Raw genomic sequence first — 27,235 nt, 5'->3', positions numbered from 1 at the left:
AAAGCACTTTGCATTAACTGAAAACTAACATGACAGCCTGATATAAAGTAGGTGAAATTCTTACCTTTGCTCCTTTCACACCGCTGCAGTCACATTTTCCACACGATGTCCCACAGCCCTGAGGAGAAAAAGAAACATAAAAATTAATGGTGCATTGACTGGAAGAACAAAACATGTAAAAAGAACATGGGTTTGTGCTTGACAAAAAAAGGAAAATAAACACGGAGAGCAGAGCAAAAATGAAGATACTGTTTGCCAGTTGGACAATATCAACAGACATCTGCTGAGGGTCAGTTCATGTCATCCATCAGATGTGTATAGTGTTCATTCTTTTACAACATGTCAGTGTCCTAGATGTCCCACTGAAACTGTAAATCACCGCAGTGAGCGGCCAGACAAACTTTTGCAATGTTTACATGCAAGCCTGTTGTTCCATCTCACAGATGAGCATTTATAAATCAAAACTGTAATTTCATAAACAAAGTCGCATGTCCTCAGTTGAATCTTGAATATGATAGATTTTTTGGACACTTGGGGGTAGCGGAAACAAGCTGTTATGCTTCTCCCCACCTGGTGAATCTAAATCTGATATTCATCTGTCCTTTAGCTCAGCCTGTTTTCATTTGCTTTATATACGTATACGAACAAAAAGTAATACACCACATTCGGAGTAGAACCCACACCATCATGAAGGCTGCAATCCTGTGACCAATATGCTCACGGGAGTAAATAAGGAAGTAGAATAAAGAACCTAAAGTCCGTGTACGGTGGGGTTATGGTGGTGGATGGGTCAACAAACACAGGACTTTCCCCCAGGAGACTAGAGTTTGGACCCATGTGAAATCAAGGGAACTTTGAGTTGTTTTAAAGTACGTTATCACCATGTGTCTTTATCTAAGTCTTACTAACTTCAATTTACTTTGAGTACGTAACATAACTCATGAGGCACTAATGTGTAATATATCATACAAACCAATGTATGTGTGTTTTTATGAGATATATAATACGAACTAATGTATGAGGATACGATGTTCAGCTTCCTCTGTACAGTTGGTTTTTAGACCTCTTTGCAGAAAACAGCTGCTAAGCACTAAGAGTGAACCAAAACAGCTAAGCTGCCAACTATAAAACCAAAACAGTGAGATAAAAGATGCTAAAATGCTCTGCAGAACTAAAAAGATCTGCAGAGTCAAGTGCACTTACACGTAGTCATTCAATCCAGTGTTAAAGGGGCTTTGTGCAAAATTCAGAATGTATGAGTTGTGTGGACAACGTTCTCAAGATGGATGTGGCTGAACCGGTGGAGCTAAACGGAGCTGTTAACCAGAGGCGAACCAAAGGTAGGTGCTACACCTAAGCAACAATGCCATCCCAACATCAGCAGTAACCAACATATGACGAGGTGCAAAGTGGTGGTGATGCTCTAGCCAGTGGCATACAAGCATGCATTCATTCTCTGCTCAGAATGCCATTACGGCATTATAACAGTGTGCTGTGATATTAATGCTCTAAATGTCACATATAATTTAATAATCATGTTACTTTAAAGCCACATTGAGCTTCACTGATCAGTTTCGTGAAACTACATGCAGGCAGAACATCAATGCAGCTGGTCTCAGCCCTTTCAGGCCCCCCCCCACCCCCCACCCCGCTTCCTCTTCTCTGGGGTCTCCAGAGGATGGAGCCTGGGAACTGGCCTGCACTGCCTTGGCTCTGTCTTCCATCGCTCCTCTCCTTCTTTTCCCTCCATCATCCAGCTGTTGCTAGACTCACGTGCAAGGCGTCCAGCCAAAAGCCTGTCAAGGCTCTGGACAGGCTGTGTAGGCTTGGGCAGAAGGAGCACAGCTACACTACCCACAAATATTTCTCTCCGTCTGCCTCTTGTTCTCACACATACACACACACACACACACAACAAATAAATGGCTCCATCACCGTTCATCACGGTCTGTTCCCAACTTCTGAAACCTGACATCTTATCCACGTCACTCTTAATTCCACATTTTCTATAACTCAATATCCTGTCCATGTCCGATACATATTCCCTGTCTTCCTTATTACTTCCAATCCTCTTCAACGCACTCAATAACTGAATCAATATGTGGCTCTAAAACCATGGGAAACCACAAGGAAACAGACCTCCCTCTCAGGACCTTCAGCCATGATTGCCCCCATCCTGTCCAAGTGCACTTGTTCTCCTCTGTTTGCAGTATATAACACATGTGTGGCCGGCTACATTTCCCATTCCTGCTCTCTCAGACACCTCAAACTCACTCCATCTCACCTCTCCACCTCTGGTTCCTTAATGTCTGTTATGCCACTTAAAGAAAACTCCAGGAACACCTGCTTCAGATTTGATTAGTGTCACAGGACAAATAGAGGAAAAGGAAAATCTCAGAATGAAGCACACGTGTGTTTTATTATGACAAACCTGTTGGCACGCAGCAATAAGAGCTCCTGGTGCTGGATTAACATGATTCTTTATACTTTTCTAGATAATTCACCAGGGGAGTTCAGGCACGCTAATGCAATGAGGGAACTTGGATATTGTCAGCACCGCTCAAGTACATCGCAGCTGCTCGTGGTTCAGCAGTTTTCCCCCAGTCACCTGTTGCTCTCTGTCTCTGCTTCTTTTTTCTCTGTCTGCAGTTTTCTCCATCCTCTTAGCTGAGCAGACATTCCTCCCTGTTGGAGGGCATGACCCAAGCCTCAATCCGGCATGCACGATGATGAAGACGCTCTGTGCGCCCGTGTGGGATGAAAAGCCGCCACCCTGTGATGTCTACTGCTGGATCTCCAAACACTCCCAGTAATCTGCAGGTAGATCAAAGCAGTGTTGCTCTGATTTCCCCTGTTTGTTTTGCTTCTACGTCCGTTATGCACCGCCAGAAACCCAAACACCAGATGGGAGCAATGGTACAAAGACCCAACTGACATCTGCACAAAAAGAGCATCTTGCTAATGAGTCTTGCAGCCACAGAGTGGATGTGTGTCGGATTTGGCATCTGAGGATTTGCAGGGGGAAAAAAAGGATCTTAGGAGGATCTTATCATACAGATCTGCGGGCGTATCAGAGGATGAGAGGTCTGATTATCTAGCATAAATACCATTTATAAACGCCAACATCATGGTGGATGATAGCCTTACCAGTTTACACACAAGCCTGAGATGAAAAGAAATGACTGACAGTGGTGGAACATCAAGTGCATTTATCCAAGTACTGTAAAATATGCTATATGAGTCCTTCAATTTTATGCTACTTGGATTTCATTACATGTGCAAAGGATATTTTCCAGTTTTCTCGACTACATACATGACCCTAAAACTGACCGACCCGCATCAAATACAGTTTTCTGTTCTACTTTGTTCATTTGCTGCGGTGAGCTAATCTTAAGTCATGAAGATGCTATTTATACTCATCGCTTCCTGCATGGGCTTCACAGTAAATGCACTCATGTGAAGGCAGAGGTGAGCTTTTACTGTAAAACCTTGCATACAGTGCTATTTATGGTACGCTGGTGTTACCAAAACCTTACTCGACCACACAGTCTTATGAATAAATATAAATAAGACATGAATATGCCTAAGTTTAAGCCTTATGTTACCCTATATTAAAGGATCCCTGTCAGTGTCTTGCAGTAAGGTAGCATTATGTCAATTTTGAATTTGTAAAACACAGGAGCATAGGTATCAGTGTTGACAAAAGTACTTATTTATTGATACATATTGATGCATCACTGCTGTTTGCTGCCACTAACCAAGAATTATTACATTTATCTTTTAATAAGAAAAATAACTTCTATGCTCTCAATGTCAATTTTTCACTGTGGTATCAAAAATAATTTCAAATATTTATATTTTTCAAGGTACTTTATGGAGGTTAAGAAAAATCCTGGGTTTTCCTGAATTTGGGTATTAGCTAGGACTTCACAATTAATCAAAACTTTACATCGCAATATGACCAGATGCAATATCCAAATCGCAGGAGCTGCATTTTTTGATGAAGGTAAAATGTGTCACAACATACCATTATTTATGAAGCATTATGATGCTACAGAGATGCATGTGGCTTACAAATTATATTCCAGACATAAGGTAACATACTTGTTTGGCACAAACCCCTGCAAAAATCACATTATCATAATTCTTGTATTTATTTCCAGCGAAAATGAAATTCATATTGTCAAAATAAGTATTATTTTATTTTTTATTCTATTTTATTTCATTTTATTTTTATCTTATTTTTCATCTAATTTTTATTTTATTTCATTTCATTTTATTATTTTATTCTATTTTATTTTATTCTATTCATTTTATTTTATTTTTTTTATTTTTTTTAATTTGCATATTGTGCAACCCTAGTATTGGGTATCTGTTTTAGGGAAGAAAAAGTTGGACTGGTGCATCCCTAGCTGATTGCTATGATTACTAGTTACTTAACTGATTAATATTTTACTTAAAAAACCATATTGAGTGACTCTATAAAATATGATGCATCGTTATAAACGACTCAACAGTAAATAAAGTAGCTTATTGACTGTAACAGTAAAATGTTGCTTATATTTTACTTCAATATCTAATAATTCTGAATAATGAGTACTTTTACTTTGGATACTTTAATAACATTTGTATATACATATATATATGTATATATATATATATATATATCAAGCTGTTTGGGGAGAGTCACATATATATATATATATATATATATATATATATATAAACGTCTGTATTTTACTCAAATAATATTTAAATGCTCTATCTTTACCTGTAATGGAGTATTTTTACATTGTGATACAGCACGGTACATGGTGTGCACGTGTGAGCCGGAGCATCAGCTTGTGGGAAAACGAGGAGATGAAGATGATGTGACTCTCCCCAAACAGCTTGATCTTCCACAGAGCAAACAGACTGAGCAGAAGCCTGAGATTCTGCGGTGATGAGTGTTAATGTCCACAGTGAATATACAGTGGCTGGTGAGTCACTGAGCTCTGGAGAAACTGTATCAGATCCAGCCAAGCTCTGCCTCACGTGTCTCTGGACAAGTGTTTATGTCATTCCTGAGTCTGGATGGCAGGCCTCAGGATGTCTCCACACTGTGAAAAATCAATATGACGTGTGCTGGCAGAGTGTTTACGTTTCCTGGTTGCTGCGCAAAACAGTGCCTTATCGTAATTGTACGTATGTGACAGTGTGTTTGTGATTGTTTGCTGAGGCTGGAGCTGGCAAACACAGGCCTGAGGGTTTGCTTTGACACACTCTGAAACAGAAGCAGAAAATTCCAGCAGAAGAGGAGGATGGGGTGGGTGTAGCTGCAGAGATTTGTGGCGTGGTACACAGAGGCGCGTTCACAGGCCTTCGTGCTGTAGATCAATGTATCTCAGTGCTCGGAGCTATGTGTCAGAGGGCTGGGAAGTTACCTGAGTATAAGCCTCATTCCAACCAAAAGGCTCCAAAAACACTTGCCTGATATGTCTGACGTCATTAGGTCCAGCACTGAGATGAGCCCAGGAGAGGCAGTGATGAGTAATGTTTACTTTTGAGATCATGGGCCTCGGCCAGCGAGGGAGGCCGGTCCAGAGATCCCGACATTAACACAAACACTCTTAATGTAAACTGAGGGTGAGTGTATAGAGCTGTTGCATAACTGGATCCTAGAAAGAAACAATAGCAAGAGCAGCAGCACTGTGGTCGAGACAAGCACAGCCTGTTACAGAAAAGGTGGTATGGATTGGGCATTGTAAATCTCTATTGAAGTTTCCCAAATTTCAACATAGTGTAGTGGTTGACATCACCTTACTGGAGAGAAGAAAAGGACATACAAAACAAACTCACTGCAAGGTTAACTTTCTGTAGTAGCTGTTCTGGGGCATGTGTAGCCCTGACAAAATGAGGCAGAGGGTTTATCTAAACTGAAATGGTAGGACATTGATCACTCTGATTTTAAAAATGGCGGTGTTTATATACCTGTAGCTACTGATGGATTACATCTCTGACACATCCACCCAATGATAGAAAACATACTTTCAAGACTGTTGCACATTCCCAACCCTTTCGAAGAAACGTCATTCACCACACAAACCATAGAAAAATGGTGCACACCATCTTCAGATTTGACATGCCCCTGAAGCTTTCATTCCTATCACACAGTCTTCTTTAGCAGATGGAGTTTGCCTAGTTGTCATGGAATTGAAGGTCTTCAATTTGCCATTTTTTCTGAGCACAAACGTGATTCAAAATGTGGAAATTTTGGCCATGGAAATAGCAACTGACAAGGTCAGTTTGTTAGCTTTTCTAGAGCAGTGGTTCCCACTTGGTGGGTCACTGGTCCATTCTGAATGGACCAAAGGTGTCAAGTTTGTCAAAAAAACATACTTTATTTTGAAGTACAGTGGATTTCTGGCACATTTGAAGTGCAGTTTCTTGCTGTAGAGTGAGTAACTAATAGGCAGCTACTTGACAGAGACAGAAAACTAGCTTGACAACATGTTCAAACACAAGTATGATGCTGCATATATCAAACTGTGTGGATCGTGACCTATTGACTGGAGAGATCTGGACCCCATGGCTGGACCAGTTGGGAACCACTGTTCTAGAGGTTTTGATCGTATCACACAATCGTCCTCAGCAGAAGGAACTGAATAGGTATTTACAATTCAACATCATCATCATCTGGGCAAAAATCCACCTGCTGGGGAAGATTGTGTGATACAATCAAAAACTCTAGAACATGGACCTTGAATTGAAATTGTTGGGTCAACTACTGTTTCCAAGGTCAAGACTGGACTTGTATCACCACTCTAACCTCTTCGACTGCTTGATTTCTTGGCTCCCATTACTTATAATCAGTTTCAGTACCAATCAATACACCACCATGTCTTTACCACACAGCATCTGACTGTGTTCCTGATCTCATGGTTCCCATGAAACATCCAGCCATACAAACTTGAAGCTTCTTTACAAAGGATAAACAATGGATGGAAAAGGGAACTGGATTTCCCCAAACTTACAGTTACTCTCTTTACAGCCTGCAGGGCACAGGGTTGCAGTCATTCACTTTGTCCTTCAGCTTACTGCGACTGCATGACTCACCGCCTCTATTCTTCTTGCCAAAGTGGGCAAATCCACCGCTTCATTGCAGCCAATCTCCAAACATGGCAAAGGCGCTAAAATGTTTCCTAAAATGTTCATCTGTCTGCGACACAATCGCAATACACTCATAAATATTAACCTTCTGTGTGACTTTTGTACACAGGTTTCATGAACAGTCCTGCATCAGTACTGATTATAACCACATGGGGGCAGAGACATTCCCATCACCACATTGCTCCACATTGACTGTATATTTGCAACAGTTGGATGCGTCGTTCCTACCATGTTAAGAGAGACTGAAGATCACGCAAACATCTGGTCAATGTCATCTACAGACCTTTCCTAAAAACGACATCACATTCCCAGCACATTGCTGCAATAACCTCCCACCACCGCTGAAGCATCTCACAAACCCCCAGAGTCTCCTGTGGGGGCTGTGTGGGAGGATATGTCCTTTCACATCCCCTCTCCTTCTTTACACATAACACACACAAACAAATGAAACACTAATAAAAGGCTGACATTTAGATAACCTTAATGGTCATCAGACAAGCACCGTGACATTTAGTCAAGGCACTACAATTATGGTACGAATTTGATTAAAGGAATTCCTAAGATACATAAAAGAAACCTCTAATCACACAGACATGCATGGTAACCAGGAAAAAAAGCTAAGGCCGTAACCAATAGCCACTTTGTGCATTATGATGTAATGTAAAGTTCTAAAGCGGACAGGGCCAGAGTAAGCCAGAGTCATGGTTGCTCTTATCAAGAAAAAAGAGCTGCGGAAGGCTTTTGTTTTTGCTACAAAACACAAGTTTTCCTGAACCCAGTAAAGTGAAAATCTATGCAGCCAGACAAAACGATTTGACTGGAGAATTCTCTCTAAGTTTATCTCCTCCACTGCGAGAGGAGCCTTCCTTCCACACTGATATGGGTTTCACTGAGGGGGGAAAAAGATAACTCAGCTGAACCATTTTTACTTTGTATTCTGGAGTTTCATTAAGCTTACATGCTTTTCTCACACATCCATGCACCTAAACAGTTCTGATGGAGTATGCTGGGAGCTTACCAAGAGTCCAGTGTGATCTCCAAGAGAGTGAGAGTGTTGGTGCTGAAAAAAGAATGCTCAGATAAACCCACTGTAAGCCGCACGTCCGCCCAGCACCAAACTAGTGAACATAGCAAGCTCTACCCCCAACTGACAAAAAAATGCAGCATTAAAGGAAGACTTCATCCCCTAAATGACCCTTTGTATATCAGCTGCCGGAAGTTCTGACAGTTTGGAAAGAAAATTTTGTATTTCTCGCGTGCCTCCTACAAATTCTTGACAAATTAAAGTCATAGAGTTTCAGACTACATTAAAACATCTGATTACAAACTCTCACACCACTCCTGCAGAATAATCCAAGTCTTTATTATCCATTCATATGCTCAGTACTTCCCAAACATACATCTTTGCTTAAACCTTAGTATTTAAAGCTAAACTACGAGTGAAACTTATCTAAGCTCTCTTCAAAGTCAGACTCCATTGACATAAACTGTAATTGTACTTTGCTGAAAGCTGGAGCTGCTGGTCGACTGCTGCCTCATCAGTTAGTTTGTTTGTGTAATTGTGTGACTTTGGTGAATCTGAACTAGTCCTTTAAAACACCAAAGTTACACAATAACACACAAAAAATAACTGTTCGAGGAAGCAGTAGACCAGCAGCATGTGTGTTCAACCATGTGAAATTACAGTGGAGTCTGGCTTTAAAGAGAGCACAGACAACTTCCACTTTCATTTTTGTTTTTAAATACTAAGGTTTAGCAAAACCACATGTATTTAGGAAGTACTGAGCACAGGACTGGATAAGTAGACTTCGATTGTACTGCCTGAGTTGTGTGACAGTTTGTAAAACAAATATTCAACATAGTTTTGCTGTTGTTAAATCTGGACCCCTATGACTTTTATTCAACAAGAATTCTTTAACATTTTTGGATTCTTCACTCACCATAGAGGCATGCAGGAAAAACTTTCTTTCTTCACAAATTCAACACAACACAGGGTGAGTAATTGATATACAAATATTCATTTGGAGGGTGAAGTATTCCTTTAACTTTCGGGAATTCAGGATTTCATGCAACCACCAGTGCAATCATAATGTCAGTCAAAGAACATCTGCCTTAAAGGTATCTAAAGAGCACCTAATGGGTATTTTGCTGCATGGATTTCTCACATGGATTAGTACCAGCAAAAGCCCCAAATACCTGTGAGGTCTAGACTGTCCCTCTGACTCAGTTGTTTTGCCTCGGTGTAAAGCAGGAAAATTAAACTGTGTCCCTGAACTGTCACATGGCTTCTCAACCAGCCTGCCCATGTGACAAGAAGTACACAAGTTAGCCATAATGTTGCATCACTTAGTTTTATGTTTACATTTTGTTGTTGTATGTTTTGGGCGTTTGGCTGTTTGGGTTGAATTCAAGTTGGCTTATCCAATTACTCGTAATGACATCCAATGAGACTTTGAGTCCCGCAAAATGTTGTGCAACGCTGTTAAAATGAACATATCCATCAACTTTCACATAAACATCTGGGCTCTACTGTGGACTCAGTTAGTCCCACTGAAATAACAATAGAGTTACACAGCATATTTTTCTCTTTCTGTGTTGCAATGACTTTTACAAGCTCCAATGTCCCTTTACCACAGTGGCGTAGTCAGGCTAAGATGTTTAACCTGTGTAAGTCACCCCGTAAAGACGTGCTCATGGCGTTAAACCGCAGATCATGGCTTCCATATGGAGACAATCAGGATAGTTTTACTTCATAAACGTCAGAGGAATCTCACTTGGCAGCAGGGCTCATTAAGCAACACTAAATGAGACAGTTATGGAGCAGACTGCTGTAAAAAAGCAGCAACATATATAGACACATGTGCACAGACTAGAAAACAGATTAGCTGTACGGCTGATGTGACTCAGCTGATTCTGGTGTAATAAAAACTATGACATCAGCATCTCAGCACTCATTCCAGCTTTTTGTGGTTTGAGGTTTTTATTTGTGTTTTTTTCTTCACGGTCAACAAGATCACAGGTGCTCCTGACCACGACTACAATGTTCCCACAAGAACCCTGTGCTACACACACTGAGACAGGAGAGACAGAGTGAGATAAACAGAAAAAACTAGAATAATAAAAGATGAGTGGAGGAGGATAGATAAGTTATTTCAGACTGTGCTGGGTTGAACTGTGCTGCTCTGACATTCCTGGCCTTCTCTGGTACTGAGAGGCTGAGATGAGAGAATAGAAGTGGAGGAGGGGAATTTTCTGTCTGACTGCCATACTTGGAAGACAAGTCTCCTGGTGCAACTTGTTCTGTAAACAGCGTGAGTGTGTGTGTGAGCTGCACATGCACAAACTGGAGTGGTACTGATTTTTTTTAAATGCCAAGATAGGTATTAAGTTAAGTGAAACCATTATTCATGTTAAGTGCTCTGTGCTTGATTCTCTGAGCATATTTCAGATTCTCCTGTCTTCAGTGCCTAAAATGTAGGTATGAAAGCACCATTTAACGTAAGAGGGAATTACAGGAGATATTCAGCCTGCAATCAAACTGTAAGAAACCAGATTAGCAAATGACGTAGCTTTTTGTTGCATGAACTTGAAAAGAATACTTATCATATTTAAGGTCATGAGCTGTACATTCTACTGAAATAAACATTAAAATATAGGCACAATATTAAATTTGTTGGATGTACTTGTAGAAATAGTTAGATATTTTGCAAAATCTCTTTCTTGCCAAAAGTTCTAAGAGGATTGATACCACTCAGTCTGTAGGCTGAGTATGAAGAGTATGACTGCCTATTTCTCTGACAGCATGTTAGCCTAAAAACAAACGCCTGCAAGGATAGGTGCTAACAAAATTGTGACCATTAAGTGGCAGTATAACATTAACAAGACCTCATACAAGAATGTTTTGAGAGCACAATCCAAGTTAAAATAAACAGCTTAGCTAGCATGTAGTTCCATCCTGCTGTCTTATTCATAGTAGAATAAGAACATTACAATGCCCACTGCGCCAAAGTCCCATTTCTCTGAAACACTGTAGTTAGACAACCCAGTTGCCAGAAAAATATGTTTGCGCTGTAAGTTTCTCTAATTAAACCACAGATTTGTCACATTTGTCAACAGTGCTGTGGTGAATTTTTGGTACGGTTTGGGTACAAAAAACACTTGGATATGTTCAGATAAAGATCATGTTTTGGCCTAAAACACTCAGGTTTGGTGGCACAAATGTGGCTGGAGGATCAGGGACAGGTCGGTGAAAAACACCCATGTTTGGTGGCTCAAATGCCGCTAGGAAAAGCGATGAAGGGTGGGTAAAAACAAACGAAAATGGTGATTCAAACGCCTCTGGAGAACTGAAACTAACTGCAAGGTGTGTGTATATTTGGAGAAACAGGACGGCAGAGCAATGGGTGTGTGTTTTCGGGATAATAGCCTGTCGGAGAAATGGGCTTTCATTCCAATGGGACATTTTTCCGACAAATGGGGTTTCATAATTTTGGCCTATCAGAACACCAGCATGGCACTGTATGAAGCTACCGGTTAGCTTAGCTTAGCACAAACACTGAAAACAAAGGGAAACTGCTAGCATGGTAGCATCTAAAGGTAGCTAGCTGTTTCCCCTTGCTTCCAGTGTTTGTCCAAAGCTAAGCTAGCTGGCTGCTGTTAGTAGCTTCATATTTAGCATACAGACACGAGAGTGGATCTTCTCATCTAACTCTCAGAAAGAAAGTGAATAAGTATATTTCCCAAAATGTCAAACTCTTTCTTTAAGAAATGTGCCACTTGACTGCTAAAAATGTCTAAATGAGATAAGACCTTATCTTGTTTATCGTTAAAAATGATAAACACACACACTGTGGTTAAAGGCCAATACCCCATAGAAACCAGAGGCCAAGAGTTGTATACCTAGAGACATATTATATGTGCATTCTGCCATAAAACAGGCCTGTGTTTTCGGTTTCCGTTATTTAAGGAGTCCTGTTGCGTTCATTTGCTGAGACCAACTTGATGTAAAACATGTCCTGTTCTGGCTGCAGGCAGCAGGTTTTCATTTACACCACAGAAATAATTCAGGGCTTCTGTAACTAAAAGCAGATGTATCTGTAGAGAACTGCTCACAGACACACACACACACACACACACAGGCCCAATTCACCAAAATGCACATGCAGAAACACACACACATGTAATGGATGTAAACACAAAAATAACAGTGACTACCATGAAGCTCAGCAATGTTTGTGAGATCAAATCTTTATCCCCTGGGAGAAGCTGTTATTGTAAGTAAATGCATCAAATGACTGAGCAAATGCTGACGCCAAATGACACATATGGGAACAAACATATGCACACACACACAGAAAAGTTAATGAACAAACACACCAGTCAGTCGCCGGTCTGCTCATGCATGACCAAGCGTGACCAGGTTAATGTTGCCTGTCATCAAATTTGGGGCCAGGAGACCAGAGCAGCTGTATGTGGTGGGGTCTAAAAGTTAAGAAAACTACACCCCTACCAAAAAAACATCAAGTATATCACACACTTATCCACGCCGTGCAGGTCTGTGTTTAACTGCAGCTCCACCTACAGCAGCCTGCGGTGTCAAAGCAGGCAAAAAAGGACTGAATTGCAACACGCACCTTGGAGGAGCTGACATGATTGCGTTTCACTTAAGTCATACCTTGTATAACTACATGTGACAAATAAAGGATTGATTGATTGCTTTAGCACGAGTCGACTATTATTCATTGGCCAACTGTGGACTGACCTGCAAACAAACTCACCCTCTGGGACTGGAGAACTTTTTGGGCATGTCAGCAGACACGCAAAATGAGGCAAGAACACTCCACAGTCCTCCTCAGCAGAACCAGCCGTGTCAACAGTCCAACCAGGAAGTCTCACATGCAAAATTAACTCAACAAATGGGAAAATTGTTTTAGACATTTTCTCAGGCCTCGCTGGTCGGTACAGTGTTGTGTGTGTGTTCATCTGTGTGCGCTCATACTGCATGTGTATATGGTAATATGAAAACCCTGGAATTGGCTGATCTTCAAGAGCTGGTGGGAGAGCTCCAGCTGGTGGAAGGGACTCCAGAAAACTGTTCTCTGCTGATCACTCACTCTACATGTTGAGGAAAACAAGACGTGTGAAAATCATGATCCTGATGTTTAGATTAGACTGAAGCCAAAGAGCCCCTAAAAGTCCACTAACTCAGTGAAACAATATCATTATGTTTCATTACAATGCTTTAGTTTGTGATCAAACACAACTGGCGCCCTTTCACTCAACTGCATTTAGGCAAATTCCACAGCATGTTGATGCTTCTTAGATCCTATACAATAATCCTGCCTTTGATTACAAAGGCCTCTGGCCTTCCTTAATCAGCCAGTCCATCTGCATCCCATCTTGACCAGTAACAAATGACCCTCACAGGCTCATCCTGTTGACCTGTAACCTCAGGCGAGACCATTAGAGGGGATTTAGACATTCAAACAGAGCTTTCAGTATAAGGGTCATCTTGATAACTCCGCTCTTCCTCACTGTCTGAGACTCTACGTGCTTGTGAATGAAATGTTACCTTGTTAACAAATTAAGCACCACTGCTACTAATCTTTCGGCCTAAGAGGGGACTTTCCGGCTCCAACTACTGCACAAACACACAACACTCGAGCGCTCCACCCAAGAACAGCTGATTGCAGTTTTGCCCTTTAGCCGCCTCTTTGTTGAGTATAAAAGAAACTTTTTAGGACTCAAACGCAGGAGGTGCCCTGTTTCTCTCGTAGAAGTGTGAGAAGTCAGAAATCTGGCGAGCTGACTGTGAGATTTATCTTGTGACAGTTGTGTTGCCTCAGCCAGTGGGAGAGATCGACTCTGGTTTGTGTGCAGGGCTCTGTTCATGTGCCCACACATCCCTGGTCTGTGTGGTTATTGTTTCACACAATAAAAAAAAGACATTCCTCTACAATCCCAGAGGAACAGGATCAGTACAAGTATGAATACACACAAATCAAAAGCAAAAGCAAAAGCTCTCTACCTCTGCACTTCTAAATCTTGCTTCATCTGTTGTGGATGCCTCCACTTACAATCTAGACCATAGTTTGCACTTTTTCTTTGTGTATTGAGGCAGTGAGAGGGAGAATATGGTCAGAGGGTGGTAGAAACAGAGAGAGACAGGAGGGGGGGGGGGGGGGGGGGTTTGAGAGCAACAATTACTCTGTTAAGACGTTTGTTTTCTCTGAGAAAGGGCCAGTTTAGTTCATGTGAGCGGCTGCAGACTTCATCTCTGCCTGTTGCTCCTCTGTGAATGTGCAGCACTGTGCCACAGGATGTGGGATTTAGGAAGCCATTCTTTCTCTAAGGAGGAAGGCCTCTTCCTTGCCTTTTATGCTCACAAAGACAAGAAGGGGTTGGGTCAGCCTCGCGTCTCTCTCAAGAGTGCTCTGGTATCTGGGAATAACGTAAGCACGTGAGGACAAGGAATGACCTCTGTGACTTTGTACCAACCAAATACATCCAACCTGGAATATTCTCACACTCAGTTATTGTGTTACTTGGCTTTTTTCATAAATGTACATGATAAAGGAATGAAAGAAGTCAGATTAATTCATTACTAAGTTCATTCTGACCAAGAGTCTACAGCCATGCTAGCTGCTCTGTGAAGCTGTACTTACAGGGACAGCGGTGCTTTGAGCTAAATGCTAACATCTGCATTAGGGCTGGGTATCGGGACTCAATACTTTTAAAGGTACAGACTGAAATTACACAGTATCAAGATGTATTGAAACTTCACCAGTCAAACAACAGCTGCATTTGATCCTTTTTGTACCCATATCTAGAAAAAAGTTACTATTTGTATTGTTTTGCTCGTAGCCAATCACCACAAACATTCTTCAACGTAATGCAACATGTGATTGGCCTACTATTGGAGCAGCTATAACCCATACAGTCTGTGGTATGGTGAGTTTGAACGCATGTGTTTGAACTAGTTGGCAGTTTTTCACGAGCAAAGATGCCAAAACGTTTGAAAGTATGGCTATAATATTGGCAGATAAAGCAAGAACTGGCATTAGATCATGACGATTTGTTGATTTGCAGTTTTGTGGAGGTATTTTTAAGTATGATGTTATTTATTTATTTACTTACTTATCTTCTTGTGTTTCTTATTGCTAAGTTGGGTGTAATGTTGATTTGTCTATGTACTAGTGTTGTATGTTGCGTTTTTGTGACTCCACTAAGGGTGTAGGGCCCAAGACAAATTTCCCACTCTATGGGGCAATAAAGTTAGTCTTGATCTTGATCTATATTACATGCCTGTGGCGTCTGATAAAAATAAATGCATACAATGTGAAAAGAGGAAATACTGCTAATAAAAGTAACACGAGAGTATGGGAAAAAACCTCAGGGTGCGCCATGTTCACAAGGCCGATGGCTCCGTCGACTGGAGTTTTCTTCTCCTCAAAAGGTATCAAATGAAGTACTCTGTTAGCATCAGATGCTGATGTTTAGAAGGTATAAAGTTTCCCATGTTCCCCAATTTAGTTTAGCATGTTTGAATGCCAAAATGTTTCATAGCGCTAAACACAAACTGCAGTCTGGTATTTGGTCATGAACAGTTTTTGTAAGTTAAAATTTTGACATCAGAGGATCAACGTTATTGCAATACATCACGAGGGGCTGTTCATATTAGTCCAAAGACGTTACAGGAAAAGACGTGGGATCACTAAAATTAGTAGGAGTCATCCTCTAGGGATCATCCATGTCTGGATAAAAATTTTGCGTCAATCTATCAAGCACTTTTTGAGATCATTTACAGGAAATGCTGAATTTAATCTGCTGACTGCACCAGAGGAAAGGTCAGTGAATCACCAAATAACCGCAGGATTCATTCCTGGGGAACATAAATGTCTGTACAAATATTCACGGCAATCCATCCAATAGTTGCTGAGTTATTTCAGTCTGGAACAAGTGACCAACAGACCAGCATTGCCTTCCCATAAGAATTAAAACTCAAAAAAGTCTTGCTCTGTCTTATAGAAATAAATAAATTAATTAACAGTCACACATGTGTTGCATGGAAGCATCTGGTGTTTGCGTTAGTAATTCATACAAAGAAGCATCACCATCACTGTTATACAGGGTGACACAATGCATCCATCAGGGAGTATGCAAATACAGGAAGTGCATGTGCGTGTAGGCTCTATTACACATCCTATCTAACAAAGGCTTTTCCATTTGTGTGCGCTGCACATACGTTGGTTTTGTTCGTCCCCAATGAGGAAATTACCATTCATCACTGACATCAAAAACACATAATCAAGGCGGCACTACAAGTGTGAGAACAAGAGGAAATTCCAAGCACCAGAGAAAGACGGCCTTTATCCCTGCACTTCACTTCAAAGTCTGCAACAAACTAATCGATAATGGAGCATTTTAGCCTCATTATCATACCATACACTTACGCTCTCGTAGAAAGAGCTGCTCTCTATTGTTCTCCTGTTTCCATATCAAGCTTTATCTCATCCATCACCATAACAACATTGCGTCTGGACATATGGAGCCTGTAACTTGAATATTTTCCCACCTTGAGGCCTTCGAGAGGCAGAACTCTGACAAAAGATCTGCTCCCATATCAGTTAAAAAGGTCTCAATCCACCCCTTGACCCAGCTATGCATTGAAAGATTAGCAGATAACCTCTTCTCCTAATGTGAACCATGGCTTATCTTATTTCCTACTTGATGTTATCTGATGAAGCCCTTCTTCTCTGGAATACTATAGTAAAATAACAGCTTCATATATGAACAATCCTCATTGTCCAGCGAGTTGATGGAGCACAACCACCAGCAGCAACATAAGGAGAAGATGGATAAAGCATCTGCTCTTCCAGGAAAGAGGTTCAAAGCTCTAGGTATAGATACACAGGCACTCTCAGGTCCTCTGAATTACCATTGGATCTGCTATTTCTATCAGTCCTCCTCTGTAAATTTAGTGCCATAACAGTCCACTGCAACCATGTCTGGTAAAGATACAGAGTAATCCTAGCTCATTTAAGAGTGTGCAGGAATATGTGAGGTCTGCAGTGAGAGGTGGATGACACACTCCGAGAGTTATAAACCAGATTTCTCCACTTCAGGCATCACTGTCATATTCAGCTGACAGAAATAAGAAATGTCTCCATTCAACTAATGCTCAGACTTGTTGAAAGGCGCCACACACCACATACCCCACATTCTGGCATTTGCATTAATCAGTTAACGTTTAATGGGACAAATATGAAGCATGTGCCTGTGTCATCTGTGATATCATGTGGTCTTGCTGTGGGTTTCTTTCTTCAGCACTGGCGACATCCAGCTTCCACCCATATTTATCCTGGTTCAATTTGCCATCACTAACTACATCAGTTACACACTTGACACACAAACCAACCTTGTCCCCTGCTGTCTCATCTGCACTCTGGAAAGAGGAATCTCTAGGTGTGTAGCTTCCTCTGGCAAGACAATCTTAACAACACTGTGTAACATGTGATGCTTCTGAGTATGCTTCTAATTTGTGGTATGATTCAATCCTTTCTCAAAATCATTAAGGATTTTAAAGCTAATAAAATGTGGGCATGGACTAAAAACTGTCATTTGCAGGCCAGTGTAGGATTCCCTTCTATTTAGGCCCAGTGATAGTTCAGCACCAGAACCTGTGCCTGTGGAAAAGTCCTCCATTTGTGTCTCACTAGAGGGTGGAGGTCCACCTGCTCCTGCGCCATAAATCTACCCAACTGTGTCACGTCTCAACCGATGACCTCACTTTTTCCTAAAATGTCCTCCTGACCTCAGTACGTGTTTTTATCTCAAACACAATGTGAACTGTTTCTTCAGTTCTTTGCTCGAGCTACTTAGATGATGGTAGGATCAGCTCAGGAATGCTCAGTTCTGCCGTGTGGTATAAAAAATCAGCTATTCATTTGAGCTGCCTCAGATTTGATCTTGATTTGATTTAGATGCATTTTTATGAGAACAAACAGTCTTTTTCTTTCAGATACCCTAAGTTGTTTCTTGCGCAGTGTGAGCCACAGAAATAAGACATAAGACGTCTGTTTTAAACGTTTCTTCTTCTGCATCAGAGGCAAGTTAATGACTTGAAAAGCAAATAAGTCATGCAGATAAGTTTGTCATGTTGACAGAGGGAGAAGGCACAAACTCTATGATGTTTATCTGAGAAGATCCAGCCCTGTATCTGTATTTATATTAGAGGAACAAGAGAGGCACTTTATTCTAAAAAAAGAAATAATGCATCTCCAATGTGCATTTTGATTGTTGCCATTGATATGCTGCATTTTTATACACACAACTTTACAGGCAGAGTTCTGTGTTGGTGTAACGCAGGAGAAGGACAGGCTTTGAGATGCTCTTGAGAAGATCTTTCACCAGAGGTTGAAACAAAAGCAGCAACATTGCAGCCGGTTTAGTTTCACACAGCAGGAACAACCAATCACTGATGAGAAGGTCTCGGCCTGGGCTGAGTTTCATTCAACATCACCATACATTGTCACATAATCAAGCATGAAATACAGCTTATAATCATCATAATTGTGGATGCTGAGAAAATGTTGAATAACATGAGAGATTCTTACTATATAAAGACTTTAAAACTGTTCTGTCGGACATCCTGGACATAGACTCTCTGGCCCTGTTCACACCTGGTATTACGTGCGTCCTGTTTAACTCTTCAAGTGAACAACTCTAAGCACTGTACATGTGTAAATGCACTCAATACGCCCTCAATGTGTCTTGAGATCCGTTCGCTCAGACAACATTTGAAAGTGGTCTGGGCCATCGACTGATCTGTGAACGCTAATTTGTCCTGTGCAACATTGAAGGACCCCTACTCAGCTGACATTTTTGCTTATTCTACTCTGCGCTGGATAAGAAAACTTCCTGCTGTTGCTGTAACCCAGGTTAGACGCAGCACTGAAGGATCTTCTCCCGGCGAATGGTCAGTTCAATATCTACCTGGTTTGCACAAGCTAACACAGCAGCAGCGGTTAAACAGTCTCAACAAACTTACACCGACACCGAAACGACTCAACTCTATCGTTTAACCTGTTAAAAACCATTAGGTAAAGTTTGCTGAAGTGTGATACAAACACTTAGGACTGTCACTGTGTGTGTGGGTGGACTCTCACCAACTGTCCCCATTGCAAAGCTCACACTCCCACAGCAGTAGTCTGGTGAACGAAATGATCGAGGCTACACATGCCAGAGGTGAACAAAGATACTTAGAACTGTCAACTTCTGATCAGATCACCTAAGACGCAAACAGCATCTCATTTGCATTACGATGCATCAATTAAATGCAGTAACTTAGGCTAATTTCAAATCAAGCATTGCACATGCAAAGTCTCACAGAGGCATCTCGTCAGTTCATTTGTGAACAGACTAACGTGTGAACAACGGAACACCTTCAGCTTATCCAGATCGCTGTATCCAGCGAATTTGCAGGTTTCCTCTGCAATCCTTCAAACACACACAAATGTATTTAAAGACACACCCAGACCCAGAATTGCACTGTCCTGTCAGGTAACACAAACACACAGAGCAACCACAGACCTAAATGTTGTCTATGTTGTCTGGAAGGGTTATAATATAGTCGTCAAGCAGTTGCATTCTACGGAAAGGTTGACTAAACGCTATTGTTTTCTCTTGCACCCGTCCTTTCTGTCTAAAGCAGGACACTAAGACGGAAGCTTTTCAGGCCAAAAACTGACAAAAAGAGCAGCTGAAGTAAGAGACAGCCTAAATTTTAATTCCTCGCTTCATGTGGACCAATATTAAAAAAAAACCCAGAAGGTCATAAATCTCATGACACCACCATTACTGTCTGTATTATCGTCCATCAGTTGGCCAATTTGGCAGCGGCGGGTGGAAGTGCATGTCAAGGTCCGGCGAGTGAGACTAAAAGATTTGCTACGGGGTATCATCTCTGGCTCCGACCAACATTCCTCCACTTCTGGGGCTCCTAACCTCGTCACCTCCTTCTCTCCCTCCATCCTGCCATCACTCTCCACCTCCCACCTCCCTGTCAGACAGATGTATCCATTACGCCATGTCCATCCAAACCGCAAATGACATTTATGACTCACCACTTTCATGGTTAAACAGCTAAATTACACTTTCACCATAACAATGCACCTCGGGGAAGAAACCAATCTCGAGGGTGAACATAAGCTGATCTTGGTGTAGTTAAAGTGCGGAAAATATTAGCGTGGGACAAAAGACGCGGCTTTTGTGTGAGAAGTAAAATGCAGTTGTGACAGATCAATGAAATGCCCTCTCAATGAAGTTTAGACCACAGGGAATCGAAAAGGGTTTTACCGTGCTTAACCACGATTTAATCCTCTCTTCTCTTGTCACAGGCAGAGAACACACACAGAGAAACACACACACACACAGGCAGAAAGTGGGGCATACCTGCCACACTGCTTGAGTATCAAGGTCAGGGGAGAATTATCTTTGCCACCCAGAGACGCCTGTCAAAATACGGGGACACTAACACAATCACAGCTCTTCCAAATGTAGGCATTTTTACAACACTGGGGGACAGGGGTCGGGCAGGTTGTGCCTTCCCAGGGTGCGCTGCTTGGTTGGTGGCCTGTCAGAGTAGCAGAGTCAGCTGCTGTCTCTGCAGGGGGGTGTCATTGCGAGGAGGCTGGGGTAAAGGATCAGACTTAGAACAAACTACAAGCAGTCTTGTCGGCACTTTGGGCAGCAACAAATCAAGTCTTGATAATGATTCTTAGCTTTCACCATACACACATTCCTCGGGCTGTACGGGGATTAACAGCTCTCAGTGACGCTTCCTCTGTATTGGAGTTGTGTTCATCCTCCCTGGGGGGTTCGCTCTGTCCTGGGGCATCATGGCCAAGTCGGCAGCACAGAGAGGCTCGTGTTTCCCACCAGCTACCATCTTTCCCAATCCTTCCATCCAACATCCCACACACAAACTCTCTCTCCAGGAATCTGCTAATCTGCCTTACCTCCTCCTCCCCCTCCTCCTCCTCTAGGAATTACTAATGACTCATTCTGACCAGATTAAATGACCGCCAAGGGAGAGAAACTCTATTCTGTTTAAACAATGGGGAAATATACTCAGGATCAGATGCTACAGTAGAAATATTGGGAGCAAAGGTCTTCATACATCTAAATATTATCTGTTTGGTTTATCCTTAAACAGAGCACAGAGGATAAAGGCAATCTTACTTCATCTTTTTATTATCGCCTATCTGAAGTCAGCCTGACCCATGCCAGGCTCAGGGTTATCACGTCTGTGTGTGCTTGCATGCATCAGTAGTTGACCATGAATTGCTTATGCTGTATATTCACTCCTGGCCTTAGTTTAGAAGCACTGATTGTGAAGGAGCCCAAACAGAACGCTCTGATACTCAGTTAGCGCCACGTCTCTGTGTATTTGGAGACATAGAAAAGATAAACACACTGAGGTGCCCTGTGGACATCGGACAAACACTGATATCTCTTACAGGATTCGCATTTACTGTATGAAGGTGCAGGATACAAAAGCAAGAGGACATTAAAGGTCCAGTGTGTAAGACTCTTGGGATTAAGTGGCACATAGCAGTGAGGATTGCAGATTGCAACTAGCTGATTCTTCTCCCGGAATTCCTTCAGTGTTTGTTGTCCAGTCGGCTTTTGGTGGGAGCTGAATTATCCGCAGAGATCTCTTCGTCTCCAAAATGAACGGACCAGATGATTAAATCTGGTAAAAACACTGAACAAAGCAGTTTCATGTTACAAATCAGTTTTTCTCCTCCGCTGTTTGGCTCATCAGAGATGGGCACCAGGCCAGCACCTGCTGATGTGTGCACCATTTCCTTTTTCTGATAACTTAAGGTCCAGATGTTTAGGAGATTTTTACCTGGAGCTGAATTATTTGCAGAGGTCTCTTCCTCTCCTAAACAAATGGGCCCCGTACTGGTAAAAACGAGCCCGGTCTCACTCCGAATCGTCGAAATCCGACGCTTGGGCAGTGACTTGCGGCATCGGAAATCAACAACAAAAGGCATCGATTAACGTCGGCATGATATGTGGCCGGTTGCCGTTATAGTTAAATGGCGCCCAACAAAAGTTAAGGTGGCGAAAGTCCAACCGGGGCAGGCAGGAGGGGTGGTGAATGGGTCCAACAAACACCAACTTTCACCCGAGAGAGTGGTGTTCGCATCCCTTAAGAATCTAAAGCCAAACCCTGTTCTTTTTTCCTAAACTCAACACGTATGTTTGTTGTTGAAGGAGAAGAAAAGTCGATTTGCAGTGTTGTATCGACATAGTGCATTTACTTTTAAAGACACTGTATGGCGTCCCAGAATACCAACAACCAACGTACCCAGGGTACCTTGCAAGTCGTATGTGAATGTGGAAAGTCCATGACCAAACGTTGGTATGTGACAAGGTCAGAGTGAGAATGTGCTGTAAAAACATCAAAAGAATTTGTATTTGTGCAACACTGCTCATCATGGAGGGGCTGCTAACTACAGTGGCTGATGCAAAAATGTGAATAGCCCTATCTAGAGCCAGTGTTTGGTTTGTCCGTTCTGGGCTACTGTCAAAACACGCTGACGCAACATGGCAATCTCTGTGGATGAGGACCTGCTCCCTAGGTGGATATAAACAGCTCATTCTAAGGTAACGGAAACAGATTCTTAATTTCAGGTGATTATAAACTAAACAAAACACACGTATCATATTCCATTTCTGCCATTATATCTCCCTAAATCCTATACACTGGACCTTTAGGGGAAGAAATAAATACGACTGCATTTTCAGCCAAGTATCTGTGTCATTGTTCTGGATATAACTGATGAGGAAAGCCCCTCTCTGTTTACTGTGCAGCTTTGGATGGATGACAGGATCACAAACTTCCTGCGTTGGACCTCCCATGGGTAGATGGGAAAAATATACAACTCCCAACAATAAATCCAGAATGTTGCATTATACTCTGATTTCATTGGTTTCATCGGATCAGTGACAAGATGTTCAGCCAGATATACACCTCCTCACCCATCCTCTCCTCTGTCCAGATGTCCTATGTCTGTCTCGTGTTTGTGCGTCTAAAACCAGAAAGGAAGTGGATAAAGTTCTCTCTGCTGCTTTGTTTAATCTGATACGTTGGCTCTCAACATGATACACTTCTATCCTACGTAGCTCCCTGAATCAAAGCTGCGTCTGCGTGGAGAAATGCTTGTTATTGTAAATAATAAAGTGACTAATGATTTTGACGTCAAAGCTAGTTTGACGTCTGCTTAGTTTGGGGCCAACCCAAGCTGGAAATGGATGATTGTAACCAGTCTTGTGAATGCTTTCACCCAAACTGATTTTTTTGGCAATTTATGATGACAGCTCACAGCTACAATCCATCACAGCTGCAGATATATCCTTAAAACACCCCGGATGATGGAGAAACTCCCCACATGATAATACCAGGCTCCCATGAGAGGTGTCAATTTTCTCTGAAACATCACACATTGCTCCATTGTGCAATAACACTAACAGATTAACAGCCTGTTCATCCTCATCTTTACACACGATACAATGTTTTCCTCCCCCTCACCTGGATTTCTGCCTTTCTTGTGTGAGAGATGTTTCCGCTGCAAACTCCACCCACGCTTCACAATACAGCACTACATCTGTCAAGCCTCTCAACAGAGGGTGGCTGTGGTTATATACATTTCAAGCAGTGACCCAATGAGGACCAACATACATGAACATAACAAACCTTCAAACTCTTGCTGTTCTCAGGGGAGCACTGAAGCACCAGCTTTTCTTTGGTGGATCCATAATAGGGGTGGGAATCACCAAAGGCCCCACGATATGATATTATCACGATACAATATTATTACGATTTAACACCTATTTCGGGGTATTGCGATAAACTATACTGCAACTGATTATATTATTCTGGTAGGCGACCAAAAGTTGAATTTGTATTTGATCATTTTTATAATAGAAAATCGATACTTGGCGTCCACGTGATGAAAATATTGCGATACTACGCTGAGGTGGGTAACTGATGATTACTTATCAAAACTCTTATTGTGTAAATATTTTGTAAAAGCACCAATAGTCAACCCTAAAATATCATCACAATAGGGATGCAAAGGTATGAGATTTTCACGGTACAATAACCATCTCAGAAAATATCACGGTATGCAGTATTCATTATTATTATTATAATTATCTGTTGCAATGGCCCTTGAAGGAATGAAAACAGATGGTGTTTGGTTGAAACTTGAAACATTTTTTTATTACAAGTATGTGTAATAAGTCTGACAAACAGTCGAGGAGGAACAGAGAGGCACATGTGCAGATGAGACCATCAATTTTCATACCATGGTACAGGGTTTCATGGTGTACTGCAGCAACATCACACTATCGATATTGGAGTATTTGGTCAAAATATCGTGGCATTTTATTTTCTCCATCGCCCTGCACTAGTTAGAAAGGTATCTCTAAGGTTTATGGTGAAGTTCCTTAGTAAATTAAGAGAAGACATGGAGGTGAATCAGTTTATCTACTAGAATATTAGGGTCAGCTTTTACTGTGATTTTTTTTGGTTATTATCTCATATATTTCATTTTTAATGCACAGCTTTGCATCATAGGGGCCTATATCACCAGACACAGGATAATCTGATGAATGGGGCAGTTATATCTATTCTGGACTGTGGTCAGACATCCATGCAACGTCAAGAGCATAAAAAGTTTGTCTCTATTCTAAAGAGACACTTTCATGAAAAGTTTATCGGATTATCTAAACATACCAGTGATTAACTTCATACACATCTCAGTCTCACTCATTACCTCACCATACTTCTCTGTAACACGCACACACACACACACACACACACACACACACACACACACACACTGCAGCTACTGTAAGCACTCTGCCCCACCCTCTCCCTCTCCCTTTCTCTCTCTTCTCCTCTCCAGCAGAAGTGGAGGAGGCTGGACTGGGAGTAGATTCAACTCACAAGTATTCAGAACTGTCTCAGAGGCAAACACACAACAAGTGGTTGAAATAAAAACACTACAGTGCTAAACACAAACCAATGAAACATTTAAAAGTAAAAATATGGAGTAAAAAAAACGTGCGTCTTGGTGACACTGAAACACTGAAATGTGTCTATTTTTAGGACTAAAGCTCTGATCACACATGAAAAGTTAATGATTTGTTAAACAGACTGAATTTGTCACAGAAAAACAGCTGACTGCGCACAGATCATAGAGTACATGTGTACGTGAGATGCCTAAATACACGGAGAAAGTCTTAACTCATCCTCAGCTGCACACTTAAAGTCGCGCGCATTTACTTCATCAAATAAAGTTAATGTGAAACTTTTTTTTGCAAAAGTATACTTTTAAGCTCCCCATAATGTTTAAGATGCTTCATCCACTTACCTCAGCCCCCGTCAGGTCTACACTTGAGTAGAGAGCCGCCAGCAGTAACAAGGCGCCGGACTGTAACAGCATCGTGGCGGTGCGCAGTGGAAACGGTGTGCGCTACAGTGCAGAGTGCCCGCAAACAGCCACCTGTTGGCCGCTTCTTGTCCTCTTCCTTCAGGTAACTCTTGAGCTTATCAGCAGAGCACGGGCAGCACGTTTGGCCGCATCTTTGTCCGAGACGATCTGAGGTTCTGATCAATGCAACTTGGTCTTGTTTCTCCTGCACCACACCCCCCTCCCCAAAACGACCACCCTCGCCCATGCAAACGGGCTCAACCTTGCTGTTAGAAACACTTTGACTTTTCTCGGTAAGGAGAGGGACTACTCGGCACTTTGGTGTGTTTTCTGTGAGAATATTTGAGCAGGTTTTGGTGCTACAGGTGTCTGTTTTGAAACTTTTCAGCCCGGGGATCCGCGCGCATCCAGTGCCCCGTGATATCCACTTCCTTCACCTTGCCGCCGCACGCAAGCCTGGGGTGACTGTAAGTAAAGTCTTTTATCAAAGTGAGGGCATATTTATGACATATATGTGACAAATAGTTTATCAGTGCAGCTGAGCCATGAGGGCGGCTTCATCCGGAGCACCTTATGAAGAGCTTCGCAACATATTACATAAAATAATAAAGTTGCGCATCTCTTTAGACACTAACCAGGTGGGTCAGATGAATAGACTTATGTGCAGACAGTGATTGTTAACTTTAAGGGTGTCGGTGTGCTTCAGGTGGGGTAGTCATGCTGTAGAAGTGTCTCTACAAGTCAAACAGCGGAGTGGAACTGAAGTTTGCGGTGCGCATGAGTCGGACCATGCAAGGACAACACAACAGAGGACTGAAGGATCTGAGGTGAGCGCAACCCTTCACCGCAAACCACAAGATTCATTGATAAACAGCAGTATTAACGCTGTCATTTTCCCTGACTACACACAGGCTGCTGCTTCTGTGCCTCTCCATTGCCATCCTCGCCTCAGCAGTGCACGCGGTAAGTTTTCCCTCTCACGTGTTTTTGATTTGTGCTTGTAAACTTTCACTTGCATACCGCAGTTGATAATCGAGGTCTAAAAATGTACCTGATAGTGTCTCCGGGTTTGGCTTGCCTCAGTTGGAGCTGCTCTACAGTGCAAACACATGCAGGCTGAGGGAGTGTCTGGTTTGGGGAGTTCCTCCTGGAGGAGGGCTTTTGGCTTTGCATGCTGGTAAATAACGGCAAAGCCCAAAACAGTTTCTTGTGAAATGACTCATGTTGAAATTTTAGTGGTTTAAACTAGGACATTTGCTCTGTTTTTGATTTTTGCAAACAGAAAATAAACAGAAATGGGGTTTTCGTGGAGCTAGGGTAAAATATGTTGTGTTTTGTTTGACCCTTGACCTGGCAGAGATTGAGGGTTGGGGTCACGACCTCTTATGATAAGATGCTGAGCTTCATGAGTACAAATTTGTCATGGTGTGCTTCTATGACACAAAATAACTGAGGCAGGCATGCGCCGCATTCTTTTATGTTTGTGTGTCAGTCATTCAGTCTGTCAGTATTTAAAAAAAACAAAAAAAAAAGTTACATTATTACAAGGCAACAATAGACACATTTCAATCTGC

At 41.9% G+C, this 27,235-nt stretch overlaps 2 protein-coding genes across 4 annotated transcripts in view; one reads left to right on the top strand and one right to left on the bottom strand.

Annotated features, from left to right (window-relative positions):
* col4a1 (collagen, type IV, alpha 1) overlaps window positions 1-25,740 on the bottom strand; it is a 54,198-nt gene extending 28,458 nt beyond the window's left edge. Inside the window, exons 1-2 of the mRNA XM_050049535.1 lie at window positions 25,602-25,740; window positions 65-118 (exon numbers count right to left, since the gene is read on the bottom strand). Coding sequence (XP_049905492.1) covers window positions 65-118; window positions 25,602-25,673 — 126 coding nt within the window. The 5' untranslated portion in view covers window positions 25,674-25,740. The remainder of the gene's footprint in view (window positions 1-64; window positions 119-25,601) is intronic.
* A 73-nt stretch (window positions 25,741-25,813) lies between these two features.
* col4a2 (collagen, type IV, alpha 2) overlaps window positions 25,814-27,235 on the top strand; it is a 91,343-nt gene continuing 89,921 nt past the window's right edge. For 2 of the 3 annotated variants that reach the window (XM_050049534.1, XM_050049532.1), the window contains exons 1-3: window positions 25,961-26,128; window positions 26,368-26,488; window positions 26,573-26,624. In XM_050049534.1, the coding sequence (XP_049905491.1) occupies window positions 26,439-26,488; window positions 26,573-26,624 (102 nt within the window). In that variant the 5' untranslated portion in view covers window positions 25,961-26,128; window positions 26,368-26,438. The other variant, XM_050049533.1, reaches the window with a different exon arrangement.

This window comes from Epinephelus moara, chromosome 7, assembly GCF_006386435.1.
Source record: "Epinephelus moara isolate mb chromosome 7, YSFRI_EMoa_1.0, whole genome shotgun sequence".
Taxonomy (NCBI): Eukaryota; Metazoa; Chordata; class Actinopteri; order Perciformes; family Serranidae; genus Epinephelus; species Epinephelus moara.
The sequence above is the reverse complement of the archived record's forward strand: the minus strand, read 5'-3'. Positions and strand labels throughout refer to the sequence as shown.